The 21,555-nt window shown below is 49.9% G+C and overlaps 2 protein-coding genes across 5 annotated transcripts in view; one reads left to right on the forward strand and one right to left on the reverse strand.

Annotated features, from left to right (window-relative positions):
- The window catches only part of LOC142588095 (tRNA (guanosine(18)-2'-O)-methyltransferase TARBP1), a 72,000-nt gene extending 52,468 nt beyond the window's left edge, over positions 1–19,532 (forward strand). Inside the window, exons 25-26 of one of the 3 annotated variants that reach the window (XM_075699556.1) lie at positions 15,628–16,235; positions 17,926–18,105. In XM_075699556.1, coding sequence (XP_075555671.1) covers positions 15,628–16,235; positions 17,926–17,969 — 652 coding nt within the window. In that variant the 3' untranslated portion in view covers positions 17,970–18,105. Of the gene's footprint in view, positions 1–1,107; positions 1,238–15,627; positions 16,236–17,925 lie in introns of those variants that run through there. The other 2 variants (XM_075699557.1, XM_075699559.1) reach the window with 2 other exon arrangements.
- LOC142588096 (uncharacterized) overlaps positions 1–21,555 on the reverse strand; it is a 50,477-nt gene that overhangs the window by 5,083 nt on the left and 23,839 nt on the right. For both annotated transcript variants that reach the window (XM_075699562.1, XM_075699561.1), the window contains exon 2: positions 7,223–7,405. In XM_075699562.1, the coding sequence (XP_075555677.1) occupies positions 7,223–7,405 (183 nt within the window). The remainder of the gene's footprint in view (positions 1–7,222; positions 7,406–21,555) is intronic.

Here is a 21,555-nt window from a genome sequence, read left to right on the forward strand (position 1 = left end):
CCAGAATAAACCAGACTTTTAGAGCGCAGCTCTTATAGGCGCCCGTTCCTGCGATTAGAATCGGCGGCGGCGGCGTAATCGAGCGAGCGAGCACAATGAAAGATGAATGCGGAGCGCAGGGGGGCTCGAAAGACGCAAGGACGAAAGCAGAGAGGAGGGTGCAGCGGAACGATGAGGCGGAAAGCGGAGGAGGGCATGGCGAAAGGGTAAGAAGAAAAACAATACGGCGACGATGGCTACGAGGTGGCGCCAAGGTAGCACGCGTCGTCTGGGAGGGTCTATCGGCGGCGGCTGCTGTGAATCTCCAGATTATCGAGGCAGTCGCGTCGCATTTCGCCCCATTTGGACGTGCCGCACGGGACAATGTCCGCAGATTGTCCAGCCGATATATCGCGAAATGAAAACATAGAGCTGCGCTCAAATTTCGTATCGGGCAGTATCGTAATCGCCGGTGATTTTTTTTTTTTTACTCTGGTACCCGCGTTTAGAGCAAACGTACATAATCTAGGCAACAGCAACAATCTGTCGGCGCGGCCGGCGCGAGTAGTGAGGGTTTGATGACGTGGCAGTCAAGGGCGAGCGCACACTGGTGGCAAGCGTATGCGATAAGATAAGGATGAGCGCTATCGCGGCGCTCGTTCGCCTGATCACTCAACCCGTGGTAAAATATGGCTGCCGCCTATGCAAGCGCTGAAAACTCTGGTCCATGTAAAGCACCGAAAGGACGAAGCAAGTGCAAACACGCGACACATCCGGGAAGAAAGGTGGCATTATACGCAGCGACTCGCGCACTGGACGCAAGAACTGAGCTGGCGCCGTAGCTCCCCGCGAAGCTCGCGCCTCCTTCACTTCAAACTCCTTCAAAGCCCCTCACCACACTCAGTGCAATCTCGTTACTATGGGATCGGGATTAACCCGATTTAATACTACCCTGTCTGGGCGGGATTGGCCCACTTCATTCGCCGAGGAACCGACCGAGCACACGTGCAATAACAAAGGGAAGAAGACAAAAAAAAATGTCTTTCGTGAAGGAGTTGTTCGCTTGAAAGTATATATTTATTGAAATGAAAGCAGTAATGCGATTAGCATACTTGACACCCTTTCCAGCCTCTATCTGCCTGCCTGTCCGTCGATCTACCTAATCGTTTTCCCACCAACTTGGGTCACGGGAAGTCCCATGTTCTCATGGACATAAGCATCAGGCTGCTGTTCTGAGGGAGACGGGCTCAGCACCCACCGTCCGATCAGCTTGGGTCATTGGGTATGTATCGCTCATCAATGAATTTCTATGACTCCAACATTGGCCAAACTGGCCACTGCCTCAAGCAGTTGTGACAAGCAACAACTCTATCGAGGAAGACAACGATGCAGTGCCGACTACCAGTGCTGCCGAACCGACTGGACACTTAAAACGTGTATACGTAACGTGTCTTAAAACGTGTATACGTATAAAACACGCGTATCGTGTGTACACATACGATGGCACGTATACATTATTGTACAAGGCGGACCAAATAACACCCGGAGTTGTGAACATCGAGCTGTACAATATTTTGTATTAAGTTGAGCGCACTGAAAAAAAAATCACCGACGATTACGATACTCATTAATGCGAGATTTGAGCACGGTTCTATAGGTGTTTTCATTTCGCGATATATTGGCTTCCGCGGACAATCGGTCTCGTGCGGCACGTTGCAAACGGAGCGAAGTGCGGCGCAACTGCATCGCTAATCGGCAGATCGCGAGAGGCAGCGCGTGGGTGACGCGTGGGCGGGATTCGCAGCAGCAGCCGCAGACAGACTTCCGCTCATGCAGCGCTTTCTTTCCATCTGTTTGACGCGCGCTACTCTGGCGCCGTCTCGTAGCCATCGTCTCCGCGGAGCCCGTCTTGCGCGGCGCTACGCTTTTCTCACGCTTTCGCCATACCCTCCTCCTCCGCTCTCCGCCTCGTGGCTCCGCTGCACCTTCCTCCTCCGCTTTCCTCCTCGCGCTCTCTGCGCTATCGCCATCTTTCATCACCCGCTGCGCTTCGCGTTCGCTCTTTCATCATTCGCTGTGCTCGCTCGCTCGGTTACGTGGGACGCCGAGGCACGCCGACGCTCAACGCAGGAACGGGCGCCTAAGAGCTGCGCTCGAAAAAGAAAGGACACTGACACTTCTTTACAATGATACTCAACTTCATACAAGATACAAGATGTTATACAATTATATGTCCACAACTCCAGGTGTTCCGCTTTCATTTGGTGCACGCTTTACGTATAACGCGTATGTTTTTTTTAACTGCACAAAATTTGTGAAAAAATTGGCTGTGGCAGATAGCACAATACTAACCCTTGAGCTGAATTGCTTGATTAAGCGGCCGTTATTTCTACGAGAAATCAAGAACGCTTTATCGAATGATTAACATAGTTACACTAATTAAAGTTTAAATTATTTGCTTTACAACACATCTCTATCTATGGATTGTAGCTGGTGAGTTCGCATATCAACTTTGAACGAATTCTGAGGATGGCACCGGTTTCGAGATATGCGGCGTCAAACTTGCGGTAAGACTGCATTTTTGTTCCACTTACCTAAAAAAAAAAAGCCGCCGTTTTATGCACTGACGCACGAGAGTAACTGGAACGCCAATGCATTTCGTTGGACGCTTTGAAAATATATCGAAACTGGTGTAGTCCTGAGAATTCGTTCTAACCGGAAACTTTGAAATATGTACCGTAAAGTACTTAAACGGTTAATTAGGGTAATTACGTTAAACAGCGTCTCTTTTTTACCCAGTACATATGGATTTAGGGTACGTAATTCATTTTTGTCTGTAACGCTTATTTTAACTTTTTTTTTCTCGCAGCTATGCAAGTGCAGTATAATTTTTATATTCGTTAGCTTTATTCACCCTCGTCTCGGCCGATTCCTCGTAGAGGGTATGAGCCACTAGTTAAGAGGAAGAAATTAGCGCTGCTTTCGCAGTCCTAAAGAGGAACAATTTTCTCTTTTGCTCTGCGTCTCGCTGATTATACCCCAATATTTCTTGCAGAATTTTTGGCTAGTGTTCTAGCCATGAGAAAATTGAGTCCGCAGAATTCTAAAATAATAGTTGTTACTGATGCGCTTTCAGTTTGCACTCTAATACTTCTAATAATTGGTCACACCTTCTGAGTGTATTATCGACGCTTGCCCCGAACGTCTGAAGTCCGCTTTGTCTGGGTCCCCGGTCATAGTGGAATTTTTTTTTTTAATGAATCAGGTGACTCACTCGCATCCGCGTCACTAAGTGGCCCAGTCTTAAATATTCTTCCTCATTTCGCTTTTATAACAGGAGCTAGATTTAGACTTCTTTTATTTTTAAATTGTAATGGTTCATCCCTACTTTCCGCATATGATTTTCGACACCTAAATTTCCCATGGGACACGAGCAAATGCCTTTCATGACAGTGCGAGGTGACCTTGACGAGCTTCCGTTTTAGAATTCCCCGCAGAAATGTTTACCTCCATAGATCTGGTTTATTCGTGAGTAACCTCTGCTCTTCTTGCAATGAACCAGAAACTATGGACCATTTTTTCTTGCCGCCGCCTCTCCTTCCTCCGCAGAATGTTCCTCTCATTTCCAACTAGTAAACTGGGTTTAGCGCTTACTTCACCAAAGATCTTGTCCTTTGGCGCCTGTCAATAAGGTACAAGCCAATGGCCAATGATTACTGCTATACACGAGTTCATTGAAGCGTCAGGAAGGTTTCGCTGCTAGGGTACCGACTGTGGGACGCTTTACTTTATTTTCATTTTATCCTAAATTTATGTATAGGCCCTCTAGAAATTACTCTTAGCATTTAGTTGCCTCATGGTTATATTGCGCTCAGTTTTGCAAACACGATATTAAGGAAGGACAGGACGTGGACGGACGCAGCGCAACATCGTGTTTGTAAAACTGAGCGCAATATAACCATGAACGTTCACCAACTAGCCCCCTTCATTGCTTTGCTAAATTTAGTTGCCTAATGATTCCTTTTGAACATATGCCTTTACCCCCTTTCGATATTTTATTAGGTGCATTTTTCAATCAACCCAGTGTGGCCAATCCCCCCTGTGGGTACGAGACATGTTTTGAAACAACAACAATTTTCTATTAGCATTTAGTTGTCTAATGGTTCGTTTTGAATGATTGCCTTCGCCCCTTTTGGTATTTTGTTCGATGCCCTTTTCAACCAACCTGGTGTGGCCAATCCCCCCTGTGGGTACGAGCCATGTTGTGAGGCAACAGCAACAACACGGATAACAACAATGATCAAGGAGTTCGCTGCAATTTTAGTCGTTTGTGCAATGATGCTAGCCCTCACCGACAAGTGCTGCAACATCGTCGGCACGATACATTCGAGACGCGCGAAGAAGGTGCTGACTGTGCCGCTAGACGGCGAGCAGAGGCGCGGGAGGATCTTTGCGACGTCTTGTAACTCCCTGCGGCGAGACAGTCCGGACATCTTGGACCCCTTGGTTGAAATCGCCGCACGCCGATTCGACGGAGTACTTCTGGAAGCGAAGGTAACCGAAGAAGGACTACGCCTATCGTTGCAGACGACGCCGTGCGAGAAGACCCAGCCGCGCAGAGAGCAGACGTACTCTGCACGTTCCGTGCTGAAACAACTCGATGCGCTGAAACTTTCTGCCCTCCTACTCTTCAGAAGCCCGGGCTACGACGCGATCGCGGCCTTAAGATCGGTTGTCGCGGAGTACCCCGATGCAAATAATCGCGTCATCGTTGCAGCGAACGACGTAACCTTCCTGCGCCGGCTACGCCTGCAAGAAGCGAGCCTGGCGACCGCTTTCGTAAGCGGCGTTAACGGCAGTCGGGAACATCGTGCGGACAACGTAGTTTCCAGCGTCTACCGCGATCTAGTAAGCGAGGCCTACGGAATTGAGCGCCTGGTTCCGGCCATAGCAGGGTCGTCGGCCGTGTCGATCGGAAGCGAGTTCATCTCATCGAGTGTCGTCCGACGCTGGCAGGACCGCGGTTTCCAAGTGATCGCCTACGGGGTGGAGACACCCCTGCAGCAACTCCATCTCGTACGCGATCTCGAGGTGGCCGTGATCAGCGCGTGTGAATGCGTGCGCAATATGTAAATGAGAAAAAGAACGCGAGTATTTTTTCTATGTTATTTTTTTCTTTTACCATTAATTGACATTATTGGGCACCCGCCTTGGTATATCAGTGGCTATGACGTTCCGGTGCAGAGCGCGAGGTTCTGCGTTCGATTCCTAGCTGGCCACAGCGTTATAGGAGTGCCGTAACGCCTGTGTGGAGAGCTTCGGGCGCTCTTGAAAGAACCTTTCGCGGTGAATATTAAACGGCGCCCTCGGCTTCTCGCTTCACTCGCATTTTGCATGGTAACATCGCATTCTGAATGGTAACCGCATTTTGCTGTGATATTTTCTATTCTTGTATTATCTCATGCTTACATGTCTCTGTGTGCTCTCCCCTCCCTCCCCAATATAGAGCCTTTGGGCCCTTAAGGAAGAAATAAGTGAAATAGATAACCATTGTGTTGCTGTGTTGCTTTAAGCATCATTTTAATCAATTGCTTAATCGTGGTACATTTTTTAACGACCAAAAGGAAAAAAGCTCTTTGATTTTCAAACTTTCCAGGACACACGCAGCAGCAGCCTGCATAACTCCTTATTTAGAGGCGGTTGATCTTTAATAGCAACAGAAGCTTGATGTGGGCGAGTTGGTTTTGCATATACTTGAAGAAAAGAGCGCTACGAAGACGCGGACTAAAAAATCTTTTAGTTGGAAGTAGCGCCTTGTCCGTCGTACATGTTCCTCTTTAAGTCCGCGTCTTCGTAGCGCTCTTCAAGTATTTAATAGCAAGTAAGCCGTGGCCAGATTTTCAAACGACTGTATATATTTTTATGCTAATTGCAGTGCTTCACGTAGGACCGCTTCACCCTAGTCGCCTAGATCGGCTACTCTGTCGGTACGAACGATAACAATAAAATTGAAGAAAAAAAAATAGCGACACGATACGGCGGAGAGTAGATGTCTTGCATCATCGAGTAAACAGTATCTGCGAGAAAAATAAAATCACGCTTTTGAATACTTGCCATATAAATGCCTTGTTATAACCCTTTCTCTAAAGCTGTTATACTTTCTCCCTTTTGTGTATCATAGCCTTCTGTGATAAATTCGTGCGTTTGATTTGCATCTAATAGCAAAAAAAAAATGGAGTATTGATCCCGAATAGTAATGGTGGCATTTTGACGACGCAACGTCTATGTTCACTCATGTGAATTTATGTGCATATCAATTCCACATTCCTTGGTCGTCATCACATCAGTGAAGGTGCGATGAGAGTACATTATATGGCGCTGCGCAAGCATTGCATAGGCTAGTGTTCGCACATGCAATATAGCTCATAAGAGCTCGCATAATTTATGCACTTAGTTCGGGAACGTGAAAAGGCCACTTTCGCGAAGGGAGGAACACATGCCCCCCATATAATCTGCAATTGAAGTCTGGTTTCAGGTGGGCAACTGCCTACTGATGCGAGCTACGAGGTGGGAGGGGGCTTCTGATAAGTACTGAGCATAGTACTGAAATCACGGACGAAAGAAACAAAATAGGCCCTGACGTCACGTTTTTGAAGCTGGAAGTGCAGCCATGTTGGTCTGCCCTTAAGGCTTAGTGGCTCCAATCAGCTCGACGGAGCAGATAGGTGTGAGCTTTGAACTTGTACTGCTACGAGCCGCCGGAAGCGTGTTCTGCCGAAGCGCGTCGGAACAAAGCCTACGAAACTTCTGTAGCAGTTTTACTGAAGCAGACGCGGCGGCTCCTGTGCTTTTCCGTGGCACGTTGAAGACGACGACGAAGAACCGCGCCGTGATTACCTGAGTGTCCCTATTGCTGGCTAACATTCACATAGACCCCAAACACAACATTCAAGCTCACGCACCACACTCTAAAGTCAGCTTGTCTCGCGAACAGAATCTGCTGCGATAAAGACACGGGCCGAAAAAAACTTGCCTCACTGTTCAGAGGCCTAGAGCGCAGCAGCGAAAGCTTCTGGAACGCGGTTGCTATGGCAACGTTGATGCATGGCCGCACCAGTCCCAATGGGAAAAGCCACCACGTGACTTCCGCCACACGCACTTCCAACTGCATGCGGGGGCCAGCCGGGGCTGATCCTTCCTTCATCCATGACTGAAAGGAAGTTCCGCTCTCGAAGACACTCACCTGCGAGTTAGTGAACGTCCGGCCATCTGCCGACGAGGCGTTGCTGTGCCACTGTTGCAAGGTGCCGTCGGAGCCCACGCGGCTGCTCTCGGTGCCGTGGCATTCGGCCAGGAGGAAGAAAACAGCGGCCAGGAGGGCGATGACCAGGAGGCAGGCCGTCTCGGACACACGTGTGGCCCGCATCTGTGGACGTGTAATTGCACTGTTGGTTGTTGTTGTTGTTGACGCGTATACGCATTATCAATTATCCTCCCCTCTTGGCTGTTGCCAACAGGAGAGATTGCGGAGAAACGTTGATGTGCGTAGCGCGAGGAGGCAGAGGACGGAAAGGCACGACTGAAGAAGACGAAGGTAACGTTCGTTTGTGGCGATGTTTTTGTCCGTATCGCGGGCACAGCAGCGCTTGTCTCCGCCGCTTCCGTCGTGCCTTTCCGTCCTGCTTCTGCTGTCGCGCTGTGCGTATCACAGATTAACAACTAATCCGGTCTCACATCTTGCGAAAAAAAAAAGAAAACGTGCAGTTTTGGTCGACTGGATCAAAAAACGTTGCCGAATGATGATGATGATGATGATGATGATGAGTAACTTTAGCTGTGCCCTTTGCACCAGGCAGACATGTGGATATGCCCTAGCCATGGAAAGTTAAAAATGAAAACAATATTCGTCTGCTGTGTTCCCGAAGCCGACGGAAGCTGCACTCCACCACGCGCCACCCAAGCCAGGGAAAGCTTGTTGAGCGGAACCGATGACATCGCCACGATGGGGCCATTTTGTGTACTTCATAGACAGGACGTGACGAAAGACAGTGACAATATGATGATTGGTTACAAATATAATGTTTGACTTCCTTTCTCACTACATTGCGAGTACTGCGAAAGAAGCTACGACATTACGTTTTACAACCATTCTAATTGCTCATTCACACCGGCGACTTGAGGAGGTCGCGCGACCATTTGCGACTCGCGATCAAAATGTGACCGAAGGCGACTGATGTTCACACCGGCAAGCCCGGCTGAGCGCGACCCGCAAGTCGCAATCCCGGAGATTATCGTTCTCAGCGAGAACTCTCGGAATCTACGCGGAATTTGCCGCGACGCGGGAGGAGGTAGGATGTAGACATGTGAAAGATCACTTCCGGTACGCCGCTGATTGGTTTATCAGTTTTGCGACCGCGGTCGCGCGACTGAAGAATCGCGCAGTGAGCGACTGGCCCAAAATGGTCGCTTTTCGAAAAAAGCGACGGTTTGCGACCATTTGCGACTGGTAGCTTTGCGACCAACTTGGTCGCGCGAACACTGTCAGTCGCCGGTGCGAATGAGCCCCAAGTGTCCCAGAGCCGCGGGTGAGGTTTTGCAGCCACGGGAATGACGCATCACATGCCGAGCACTTTGATGCAACGAAGGCCGCCTCGCAAAAGCTGTTGAAACTATGATCGGACCTGCTCAGCCTGATTATAATTACTGACTGAGAAGGCTTGGCAGCCATGGCGCGCCGAATTTCTCCAATGACCTGCTCCTATTGGGTTGCACCATATTACGTCGTCGGAGAGTGAAATGTACGCAATAAAGCCGCGAAAGCTTCAAGCGGACGGTAACTCTCATTTGGCTCGTGTTTTGAATTTTCTCTACCCGATAACTCGGGTCATTGCGGCTTAGTTTTCATAATTACTTTTTCTCTGTTTTCTACGACATGCTGACAATGGATCTAGAGCAAACATGGTGACCAGAAAATGGCGTTGCAGGGCCCCCACAACTACTCGGCGCCCGCCGCCACTGCGCTATATAGTCTATCCTTTATTGTCCAAGGATCGACAAAAACTCGAAAACCGTCCTTGAGCTTGTGGACTGCCGCAGAGACCTGTGCATCTGCGGTCTCTGTTTACATTGTCTGCGGCTGCTGCAAATCCTAGTAATAACCTGACAACTAGCGGCAACGTTGAACCCCAGGCGGTCAAAATTTCCGGAGCCCACTACTACGGCGCGTCTCAGAATCAGATCGTGGTTTTGGCACGTAATACCCCATAATTTCGGGCGATAATGGAGAACGTTCCACAAACTTCTTTTGACAGCATGCTTCGTTTGTTCTTTCGAAAGGCTGGGGTACTGAGCGCGTGCACGTATATTTATTCACTGTGTGTGCGGTAAGCAGCGACAAGACGCACCAAGATGTGCGCGCAACATGCTCAGTATTTATTTGACTCGAAAGGAAAACAAAGCACTCAACAATGATAACTATGGGGGTCGAACCCGATGAAACAAACGGATACGAATAAAGGAATGTTTTAGGTTAAGACAATGAGCAGGAAGTGAGTTTTCTCGACAATCATTCACTACATCAGACAGACCCTGCCCGCCGGCGGGGAATTGGACACGTCACGCTCCAAACATCAGTTAGTATCTCGTCATGTCTGAAGCGGCAGCGATGACAGCGCTCAACGTGGAAGGCAATGAAGTGTAGAGTGACTTGATCAGCGATGTGTTCATTCGCAGCACATTTTAGTCGCTGACGATGGTGGATCGAAGCCTATCCTCGGGCGACTGATAGAGGGGATGGTACGCCAGCGATACTTTCAACGAGCCCCAGACATTTCAAATGATGTTGGCGCCCCGGGATTGAGGCGACCACTCCAAGAGAGTGACGGCGCTCTCTTCCAGCACTTCTTGCACAACACGAGCACTGTGGATCGGCGGCCTATCGTGCTAGAATGTATAGACGCCTTCCAGGAACGGGCCGTCAAGAACGTACGGAATCAGTACGTCGTCTGTGACTGCCCTGCACCTCTCAGCGATGAACTTACCTTCGAGGCGTATCAGTGGGCGTCGCACAACGCTTAGTAAATAATATCGGCTCATTTCACGCAGTAACGATGAGATGAGTCCTGGCGCGGCGACGAGCGCGCGGCAACTCCTGCATCGTTTGGGTGCGCGCCCTCTGCCGGGCGCGACGCGACGTCAAGTGAGCGCGACGCGTGCGGACGCGTTCCAACGCGTACGTCTGGTTCGGGCTTTAAGGAATAACTTGGAAGCAATGTTTTTTGTAAGTTGTTTCGGAAGTAACTAGCGCGTGTAGTGCGGTGTTGATTGGTTGCCCGGGTGTTCTCGAAACTTCCCCGGGTGTTCTCGTTTGAGTGCCCGGATAACGGTTCTGGTTTTGGCTGATCGCGAGCAACGGGAGCTAGAAGCATTTCATGCTTAAAATCGAGTCCAATGTGCCTTGGTACCTATACTAAATGGACGTGTCGTAAATGTTGGGCGATCGATGAATAAAATTCTCGGAGAATGGTAGATGACTTTGGCACCGATCGATAGAGCAGACGAACGCAGCGATAACGGTGCGCGAATGCACGCAGAATTGCCGCGCGACTGGCCGCCAGAGGCCGCTGGTGTTTGCGGGCTTCTTTCACGGTAGAAAAAAAAAAAACTTTTATGTAGCACGTGTTGAGCAACAGAAAGTTGTATCGGGAGCTTCTCGTGTTGCTCTACAATTTTCTCGTTTACACTTTTTTTCTACTTATAATATTAGAGAAATTGATTAATTAACTAAGACGAACTTTGTCATTAGGCGGAATGAAGAAACTAATCCGAGTATCTCTAAGCGACGGCAGACCACATTACCTTGGTTCCACCCAGCTATGTGGCATTTCCTTATCTTTAGCTTTTGGGTAAAATTATGTAGCACACCCTGTATACTCTCAGACACAGAGTTTTCCTACGATAATTACTAGAAGAAACTCTGGCACTGCAATCGTTCGGCTACAGTGAAAATGCTGGCTAGTGCATAGATTTGTCAAATCCATGCTTGTGGCTTCAAACGTGCAGGTGACGTTATCTATAACACTTGTATATTTCTAAATTTCCAAGTCCTCAGAGTTTCGTAAACACAGCAAGTCAAGTGGTCTCTGCCCACTTGCGTAATCGTTACGAACCGTTGAATTTATAGAGCAATATTCTCTTCTAATTTGCGAAGTTACAAGTCCGTTTAAAGATAAAGCGTAATCGTTGCGAATCTTTGAATTTTAAGCGCAATATCTGGTTGAAAATGATATATTGGCGCATCCAAAAATCCGTTTGAAGCTAAAGAACGCAGTTTAGGCGAATTTGTGTATTGCACAGGACTTTCCTGCTGCTTGAACCGCAGCATCTTGTATATAAACTAACGCCATAGTCCCTTCTTGTCATTTCCGTAGGAAACGGTGCTCTCAGTAACGCATGGCGTAGAAGAGAAGAAAGAGGAAACTCGGATCGGCCATCATGCCTAGTCCCGGGCTGGGGCCGAACAAAATTCCCCTGACGGCCAAAGAGCCGAGGGTGGACAGCTGAGGCGTCTGCCCAGTCCGACAAAATTAGGGCCCAGTGATGGCGTGAAACATACCGACCAGGACCAGGGAACCGTGTTCCCTCGCAACGAAAAATCGTCATGAAGTGGTTCAGCGGCAACATGCTCCAGGCCATCGCCGAGGCCCACAGCCGACGCGTCCTGCTCCTGGTGTTCGTCGAGGGCGACGACATGGCCTCGAGTAACATGCGGTCCACCTTCGAGGACGCCGAGGTGAACAAGCTCATCGACGTCATGGGCTGCGTTCCCATACGGCTCCAGGCAAACAGCAGCGCCTGCCGCCAGTTCAATCTCGTCTACCCGGTGGCCGCCATCCCGTCCGCGTTCTTCATCAGCTCGCGCGGCAACCTCGAGGCTTCCGTCGTGGGCTTCACCGACCCGGTGTCGCTCAGCGACCGACTCGCGAAGCTCATGGCCTCGTGCACCCTCAGGAAGGTCGATTCGGACATGCGCAACGCGAGCGAAGCGAGCTTGTCCCTCGACCGCATGGCGCGCGCGAACCGCCACTCCTCGTCGGCACGCCTCCCCGTCTCAGTCTTGGCGGCTGAAGGCGCCAGGGCGCTCTCCAAACAACCGCCAGCCGAAGGCGTCGCCAAGAAACGCAGCAAGGGCGGGGAGCGACGTTCCAAGAAGAAACACAAGCGACAAGAGGCCAACGTGCAGACCAGCATCGTGGTGCTCGCCGAACAGTCCACGCAGATCGACATGGACGACAAGCGGTCGAACAACAGCCTGCTCCAGAAACTCGCACCGATGGAAGAGGCCACGTTAGTTTCGCGCACCACAGTCACCACGGCCGAAGTCCACGGCGACCTGGCTGGAGATCTGGTGTCGCTGATGGGAGACGGCAATGAAAAGAAAGACCTGGGAATGACACCGGAAGAACTCAGTGGGAATCCGCTCGCCGGAATCGCGGGGGCAGCGACGGGTGGCGAGTCCGTCGACGTTGAGAAGAAAGAGAAGCCTGCCGCTTTGAACGGTGACGAAAGGGAGATGGCCGATGCGGCCGAGTGTGCTAAAAACTGTTCGAACGAGCAGGTGCGCCTGGGATCACACAAAAATTCTCCCAAGGGAAATGACGAGATTAATGCAACCATGCCAGCACAGCCGCCGCCTCTTCCACCACCGCCGCCAGCGACAGAAGCCGTTCGCGCGACTGAGGTCGAGCACCCGACCAGCGTCGCCGTCAGTGATGTGCCGCTGGTAGGGCCGAACGACATAGATTCGGTGACGTGCGACGTCGCGGATGGCTCGACATTGCTAATTAAATTCGCCGTGCTCGCGCACGAGTTTGCCGACAAGGTTTTGGGTAGCACGCAGTGCGAGCACTCCGACTCCAAGTCTCTGGAAACGTCGGCCGCCGAGACAGCCAAGGCATCTGCGAACGTGCGGAGATTCGCAGAGTCCTCGCAGAAGCAAAAGTCCAAGAAGGAACAGCAGGTCACCAAATCAAAGGCGCCGCCCCCGACCAAGAATGTCGAGGTTTACGAAAAGGAGGAGAGGCAGAGGCAATATGCGGACACGTTCAAGAGGTCGTGCCAGCTGAAGTGCCTACAGGGAAACGTGGGCGACGCTGCCAGGGCGATCGCGACGTTGCAAGAGGCCGCGTTCGAACAGGAGGGAGACAAGGACACTTGGACGAAAAAGCGAAGCGCTTCTTCAGGCGCACGTTCCCAGAAGCGTAATTCAGACTCGCAACAGTCAATCACTCTAGACCAGCAAGCTAAGCACAGCTCTGAGAAACGCAAGCATCGCGAATACCCAGCGAAGGACCATACGGGAGACTCGAAGAAAGTCACGACGGCATTGAAGAAGGCGACCGTAAAGGCAGCTGCAGTGTTCGTTTCTTCGGCTAGAGAGCAGGACACCGGCCTTAGTCAAATCGCCCAGAAGATCAAGCTCTTCGAAACGGCTGCTGTCAAAGCTCAGGATGCGAAGGTCACTTTGGATGAGAAAAGGATGAGAAGAGCGGAGATGAGAACAGAAGAAGCGAAGAGGCCAAAGAGCGCTTCGCCGCCGAAGCCGCAAGTCAACGACAACCCGGCGAGATCTCCCGAGAACGGGTCGCCGCGAACGCACGTTCAGACGCCGCCGCCGCCGCCAATTCTCGAGCACGACATGTCAGTCATGCGTGCGCGACCGGGAATCGAAACCATCACGGAGGAAGAGACCGGCGCCATCGACTCTTGCCTTACGTCTCCGCAACCCACCCCGTCACCCCCGCTATCACCGCTACCTCCTTCTCAGCATGCTCGGACTCAGCCAGAAGTCCAGAAAGTCGCAGAAGAGAACTCCTACAAATCCTCCATGAACGAACTCGGGTGCGAAGTGGCGGCTCCGCCGCTTCCGCTGCCACAGGCTCCGTCACCGCAGCAGCAGCAGACAACGCAAACCACTGTGGCTCAGAATCGCAATCCTCCTCAGTCGCGGAATGACGCGCGACGGCCCTCGACTCCCACAAAAAGCAAGGAGTTCCTTACGGCCAGCAACTCCCAGCTGGAAGAGGCACTCGTCTTCGGTCCCACCCACCGCACCAGCGATGACAGCGCTGCCGCGACGACAAAGAGGGCGCCGCCGTCGCATTTGCGACCGAGAGAACAGAGGGCGAAAGCGGCCAGGAGCCAGCCCTACGAGCGCCTCGTGAGTAGCGACGGTGCCGACGAGACAGTGGACGACGAGATGGCGGCTCGCAGGACTCCCTCGGCCGCCGCGTTCAGAGCCGAGGCTGATTGGATGGACGAGATGGCTCGCACGGCGTCCAGGCGCACCCTTCTCTATCGGGCGGGGGTTCTCGAGGAGTCGCTGAACAACCTGTGTCGCACGCTGAACGATATGGAAGGTCCCACCATGTCTCTGAGCATCGGCGGTCAGTCGCGCACCAACATTGTCAAGGTTAGTTTGCCTACCTCCTCTCTGACGAGACCTCTTTTGATCGCATTAACGTGACCTGAAGATCTATTTCTTACTATCAATCTCTAGAGCATCATCCGCCCAGGTTTGATGCCTGATCCGCACTTCTGTCTTTGTACATTTTAGTTACCCTTTTACTTGTATCATGAAAGAAGGATATTACAAATGCCGTCTGTTGGATGATTTCAGGTGACGTGGAAACTTGCACTACGGTGTAAAAGCGTCTGTATGCATGGTCGCGTGGCCAATGGCATTGGCGTGGCTTAATTGGCTCTGAGGTGCTTCCTTGGGTAGTGCCTTGTATATGGCTCCAGTGCGAGAGTTGGGGGCAATATGAAGTAACACTGTCCGTGGGCCCTCAAACTCCACCACGTTGTCGAATACACCTTCTCGACATCCCCCTGATTGGCTCATTAAGTAGCTGTGCCTTCTCCGATTGGCTGAAAATGGCAAAATGGCGGAATCCTACAACGTGGCGGAATTTGGAAGTGACCAGAACAGCACTCTTGATCTGGCGATGGGGTACTGGTGCACCTGATACTTGTTGCCTTGCCCGTGACGTCACGGGTGCCATATTGAAAACATTGGAACCATATTGGAACAATATCGAAACCGTAAAGGAACCATTTGAGACTGCGTTCGTGTTGTCTATTCCTTTTAGTCCGTGTGTTCTGTGCGCAACTCTCGAGTATGAAATGGAAATGAGTATGAATTCCCGGTAAGTTTTAATTGACGCGAACTTGTTCAGGTGCGTTGCTGAAAGCTCCGTGTGGATTTACTCCCGGATGTGCGATTTCCGTCGTCTCAGTGTAACGCGAATATATTCGTAGCAACGTTCCAGTACTGTACCCGCACGTTGACGTTGCGCACTTTGTCTCATCGGAACAGCGCTAGGTGAACGCAGTGCTGGCAGGCACTAAAACCGACCTCGAATTGACCACCTATACTGGGCCGCCTTTGATTGTTGGTTCCTACCGGAAAGCCGTATGTGCAAAAGCTTCATGCCATACTTTACCTTTTGAGAAGCGGAACAATCTAATCCAGGTACCTCACCGGGACCCCCACAGTGGTTTTTTCCACAGCTTTTTCCATCTTTATCCTTAAGCTAGTACAGCTCGGATACGCAAAACTTATCTCAAGATCGGTATTTCTGCCCCAAGGCACACGCGAGAGCACCTCAGGGAGGAGCAGCATCGGCAGCGAAAGCGCCTGCGGCGCCCCCTGTGGCATCGCCAAGCAAGCAGCGCATCCACATCAACAAGAAGGCAGACGGCGTGGACGAGGAAAAGGCGAGCGCCGTCCAGGCCATTGCGAGCGCCAAATCCACGCATCGTGTCTCGCTGTCGGGCACAAACGTCCGCAACCGGGCCCGAAGCAGGGCGACGTCGTCGGGCCGCCTGGGAGGCAACGTCGGCTGTCGATCCCCGAACGCCGACATGTCGCGGGCCTCCGGAGTCGGCAACGCTCGCAAGTCGGCGAGCTTCACCTCCACGGTGGTTCGCGGCGGCGGAATCGGCTCCGCGGACGACGCGAACATCGTCCTCAACCTGCCGAACGGCAGCTCGGTGCAGAAGTCGTTTCCGGCGTCCGCGTACCTGGACGAAGTGCGCTGGTACACCGAGGAACTGCTGGCCAGTACCCTTCCCTCCTGCTTCCCGTTCACCATGGTGCGCACCAAGCCGCTGCGAGAGTTCTCGCGCGAGGAGTACCGCAAGACGCTCGAGCAGCTGCACCTGGCGCCGTCGGCGACGCTCCTTGTGTTGCCCAGGTGCGATTCTCTCTCTCTCTCTGATCATTGCCTCCGAGATCGGCCGCGTGCGTGCCGCGTGATCTCGGTGTCCATGCTTTGCAATACTTGCGGTTTCGCAACGGCGCAGCACTGCAGTGGAAGCTACGGTGCTCGAGAGCTAGCCGACGACGCGTACTGACGTGGAGGCACACGACGCAGTAGCATGGGTGCTTTCCGTTACCAGCCTCTAATGAAACCCAAGGCTGTTACCATTTAATTTATTTATTAATGAGGCAGGCCTTAACCAACGACGCCATTTTCTGGCCCTGTTGCGAGCGCCTTTGCCGAACATGAAGACGAAGCCGCAGCTGCTTTTCATAAATAACACAGATGCGATCATCAAAGCATTGCCCAACCATGATCTGGTGCGCAAGGTGTTCGCAAAACACCGCCTTTTCTTCCGGTACGTAATAAGAGAATTGCGAATTGCTGGGCTTGTTCTTGTGACATTCCAGATAAAGGGAAGCGCTAATGTGTACTCCTCTGGCAACCTTTGCACACTATAGTTGCGCTACAGTACATTCAAAATTGTGAGAGAGTTTTCAGTGTCGCTACCGAGCTTCTTACAAGAAAACGAGTGACTACGACAGACGAAAGTTTTGAAAAGTAACTGAGTGAAGATGAGCACAACTAGTGAAAGACTGCAGAGAAAGCATTAAAAGAGCCAGACGAGCTCATTCGTGTCGCTGTATCTTTTTTTCTTCAATGTTAATAATACCGAGGAAAGCAGCCAAAATAATCGATTAATTTCCATGCGATGCATTATTTGCCTCAGTCATGTACTTTCTGGTAGGTATGCGTCCCTCCAGCATTCTGTCCATAGAGATTACTAAAATTACTGGAGGGAACTCTGGCTCTCGGATCGTTCAGCCACCATGGGAATGATGGTTATAGTACACGGATTTGTCAGGTCTTCGTGTTCGAATTTTCAGGCGTTCTTGTGGCTTCGTTATTGCGCTTTATCAGTGCCTAAGCTGGCCAAACTTCAAAGCAGAAATTTTGTAGTTTTTTTTATAAAGCAGAAGGTAATCGTAGTAATTGATCAACGCATTCGGAAACGGTCTTAAATGAAGTAGAATTGTAATCTGTAAATTTTTGCTTTTTTTCAGTAATACGTCACGAGCTTTAAATGGACACTAAAGCAAAACAATAAATTAGTTTAGACTAATGAAGCATTATTTGAGAACCCTGCAGGCAGTCATTTAAAAAAAATAGTTTGATTATTAGATGAGAAAATGAAGGTTCTAGTATCACTATTTGAACTTCGCGCCGAAACCCCAGCGCCGGTACGTCAGCGTGACGTCAGGGATTCCAAAGTATGTTTTCGCATTTGGGCCGCGTTGGCTGAATAAAGGTTCCCGAAACTTGCCATGTTTAATATTTGGTTCCTTTAGAACACAACGTAGTCAATCTGTACCGTTATATATAGTTAGTAGGCCCTAGAAGATGCCATCAAAATCCGAGACGTCACAGCCTCCAGGTGCGGGAACTTCAGTAGGCGTCGCCACCCGTATTTCGTTCTTGCGCTTTTCCTGGCTTACCAAGCGGTCTTATCGTTGTCAAAGTGGTGTTTTTGGTGTTGTAGAACGGCAATTTACTGATGCAGAAGAAATCATTTTTTCACTTTAGTGTGTCCCTTTAAACTGAACCTCGAATCCGTGCTCCGCAGATCTGCGGCGCAGGGCGAGAGCGCTCTGCTCCCTGGCGGCATGATGGGCGAGCCGGCGTGGGTGGCCATCTTCCGGCTGGTGTTCGGCATGTTCGTGGCGACTCCGCTGTCGCTCATCTGGAACCTGCTGAACTCCGACCCGGCGGCTGTGGCCGCGCGCGAAGCCTTTCTGTCGGGCACTCTGGGTAGCTCGACCCTGTCGACGCTGCCGCCAGGTGGCGTCTCGACGCCTGCACGCAGCGCCAGCAGTGGCAGGCTGTGTCGTCACAGGCCTTCAAGCCACACCGACAACTTTGACATCTTCTGAAGTGTTCACGAATCGCAACGACGTCGCGAACGAAAGATGTTTAGTGATCATCGAGGCGAGGAGACATTTTGGTGTGGGCCAACCGGCAAAGTGGTGCGGACGCGAGGCGCCTCGAATCGAAATCTGGCTCTATTCCAGAGGTTTTCTTTTTTTCATTAATTAATTTCATCATTAGTCAGAACAGTGTTCTGATAGTGCCTTGGGAGACAAGGCGAAATTCTTTGAAATTGCCCAAGTTGGCCATAGCAACAGCAGCTTCACGACACAAGTAGGCTGCAAAACGTACAGATTACAGATATGTCGAACATAGCAGAGAGATCTTACGAACGTAATGGCATTTGTACATTTGCGAATTATGTAGTTAGGGACGTAAGGCTAGTGGAAGAACATTATAGGCTGGCAACAGTAGTAAGCACTCAGAGGAAGGAACGCGGTACGAGAATAATATAAAATACAGTTTAGTTTTGAATACAAAATACTCGTAACATTGTGAGAATAGAAACCGATACACAAACAGGCTGTCTTTATTTTTAGACAACGGATTTTAGTTATGTTCCGCAAGGACAACTTCTTTAAATGATTGTTTACGTCACACTGGTTAAACATTTTCTGATGAATGGAGCGTTCTATGGCACACTGGTTTAAGGGGTACGGTATTACAGAGGATATTAATCGAGCACCCTTATTAACGCCTAATACAGATTTTAATTATTAGTTCGTATGCAGTGTGTTTATTGTGTTATTTGTTTTGAAACCGAGTCTTGCATGTAGGATACTGGCGTAGAATTTTTTTAAAGGATAACTTGTGCTTATATAGCTGCCTCAGTGGTAATAGCTTATAGCTTTTGAAATACGGGATTGCGTTATCATGCAGTTGAATGTTATTAATGGCGCGTACCGCATTTTCTGTATGGAAAATAATGATAAAACGTTTCTGTCGTCATTAACCGTACTAGTGAGGAGTATGTTAGGCTTTAATGCACGAGTGCATAATAATTTCGGAACAGTCCATGGAATACCTCAAACGCTTTGAAACGCCGACATATCTGGAGAGATCTCTTCTTATGGAATCTATGCGGGGTGACCATGAGATATGTTCCTTAAATAAAACATTTGAAAATCTGATTGTATAATTTTTAATAGTAGCATTCCGAAAGCGTAAAGGTAGGGTGCAGATAACATTTATGTTTAAACGACAGGCGCTTTGTGTTACTGGTGTTTCATTGAAATTTGTTTCCTAGTAACGATCTGTTTACATTCTCCAACCATATATAAGTGACCTCGTTTAGTTCTTGATTGTCATTATCGGCAAAAATATGTTTGTCATCTGCGTAAAAATATTGGTACGACATATTTACAATATCGACGATGTAAAAATAGAAATATAGCTGGCCTAAAAGATACATCTCCGCGGCGCATCATAATGAATTGTTTGTGTTTAAGATAGTGCTATATTTAATTCTGTACATTGTAATTTCGAAGTTAGATAATTTTAATCAATGTTCACGCCGTGCCACAAACACCATAGGAAGTTGCCGCAAGAGGAGGCCTTGTTGTACGCAGTCAAACGCATTTCCAAAGTCCAGATATGTTATTCCAAGGGTGTATATTTTTTTCGCGATATTGTTATTGCGTTAATGATTCTTCGGGTACTTCACGGACTTTCCGGCGGCTAACTATCCATCTAACCGTTCTCCCGCCAACCTGGGTCCATGGTCGAACGGTGAGAGCATCAGGCTTCTGCACCGAGGGAATAGAGCTCGCAACGCAACAATAAGGTCAACTTGAATTACTGATTATATGGTAAATGTGTGCATATGGTACCGCTCTTATAGGTACCCGTTTTCCCGCCTAAAATTTCTCCCGAGTCTGGGCGAAACAGAGCCCACGTCACCCGGGTTCCTCAAGGACAGCAACCCGACGCTTTAGCAGCAGGCTGAGCCACAAGCGTACTGGCCTTGTGTCGCTCTTCAGCGAACCTCTATAGCCAACTCGGATCACTGAGCATGTGCTACTGAGTGTGCGGCAAGCGAGCGGACAATTCTCGGCGTTCGCACGCTGCTGCGCGCCACGCTTCCCGTCTCGGAGGCCACGTGCAGACTTCTCGGCAGCCCCACTGGATGGCGCAACGCGTCTATAAAGAAGCGAGAGAGAGAGAGAGAGAGGAGCCCGGCTGCCGCATGCAGCGTTTTTTTTCAGCGTTCGCACGCACCGGCGTGCCGTGCATTTCGGAGGCCGTCCATTCCGGAGGCTTCGCGGCGGTGCCGCTAGATAAAGCAGAGTATTCTTAGGGAAAAGCTAGGGAAACCATGGAGCATGTTTTATTATAATGTGAGGATATCTGCCCAGCAGTCGATTTAGGCACCACTGGCCTCCTTGAAGCCCTTGGGTTCAGCGAGAGCAGGGGCAAAGTAAACATGCCCGCAAAGAGATTAGTAAAAGGCGATTGGAAGATTGGTGGAAGTAGGGAAACGACAAACAACGAAGACGTACAAAAACAAAGTTCACAATAGGGGGTCAGAAAATTTTTATATGAGAATTCACCATGGGTCTTTTCCTTTCCTTTTTTGACATCCGTAGAACATTAGGCAGTATAATAGCAAGAGCTTGGTGGCGCAACCCACCGCGCCGTTGCAAAGGGGACGCTCATAACATTCATCCATCCATCCGAAGCATGAAAGAGGAGTACACGACTCGTGCATCACTCGTTTAGACAGTGGCAATAATGTTGTGTGGCTATAGTGATTCACTGCTCAACGCTTTTCCAACGACTGTCATCGTGAGGTGGGTTCTGTCGACTTTGTAATTCTGGAGAAGGTTGGCTTACAAAGTACGTAGTGCCAAAACTGACCCGCGGGCAAATTGCTTGAAGTTGGGAGAAATGTTGATAACCTAGTAATTTCTAAAAAGAATGTTTAGGTATTTTTCCTTGTACATGTAATTTAAAAAGTCGTTTGACTTCAGTTCAATTACTTCTAAGTGCAAGGAACCTGGCACTACATCCACATCGCAGCTGAATAGATATTGGAACATCTGAAGTTCCTCCTCCTTGGCATCAAGACCGCAGAATCTGTCGCCAAATTGCGTGTGCAGATTGCCGAAGTTTCTTGTAAAAATTAGGGAAAGATAATGCCTTATTCGCATCCTCCATAATCGTTGAGCAGCAGGGAAATGCTGTCACTTTCGATTTTTCGCGTGCTTCTGAAAACGCTGCAGTTATTTATATAAGCTTGTGTGTCCATCTACAGATCATGAATAATGTGTGCCTCTCCTTGGAGTATCACATTTAGCTTATTCGTGTGGGCCGGTATGGCCACGCAAAA

The sequence above is a fragment of the Dermacentor variabilis genome, chromosome 7 (genome assembly GCF_050947875.1).
Source record: "Dermacentor variabilis isolate Ectoservices chromosome 7, ASM5094787v1, whole genome shotgun sequence".
NCBI classification, from domain to species: domain Eukaryota; kingdom Metazoa; phylum Arthropoda; class Arachnida; order Ixodida; family Ixodidae; genus Dermacentor; species Dermacentor variabilis.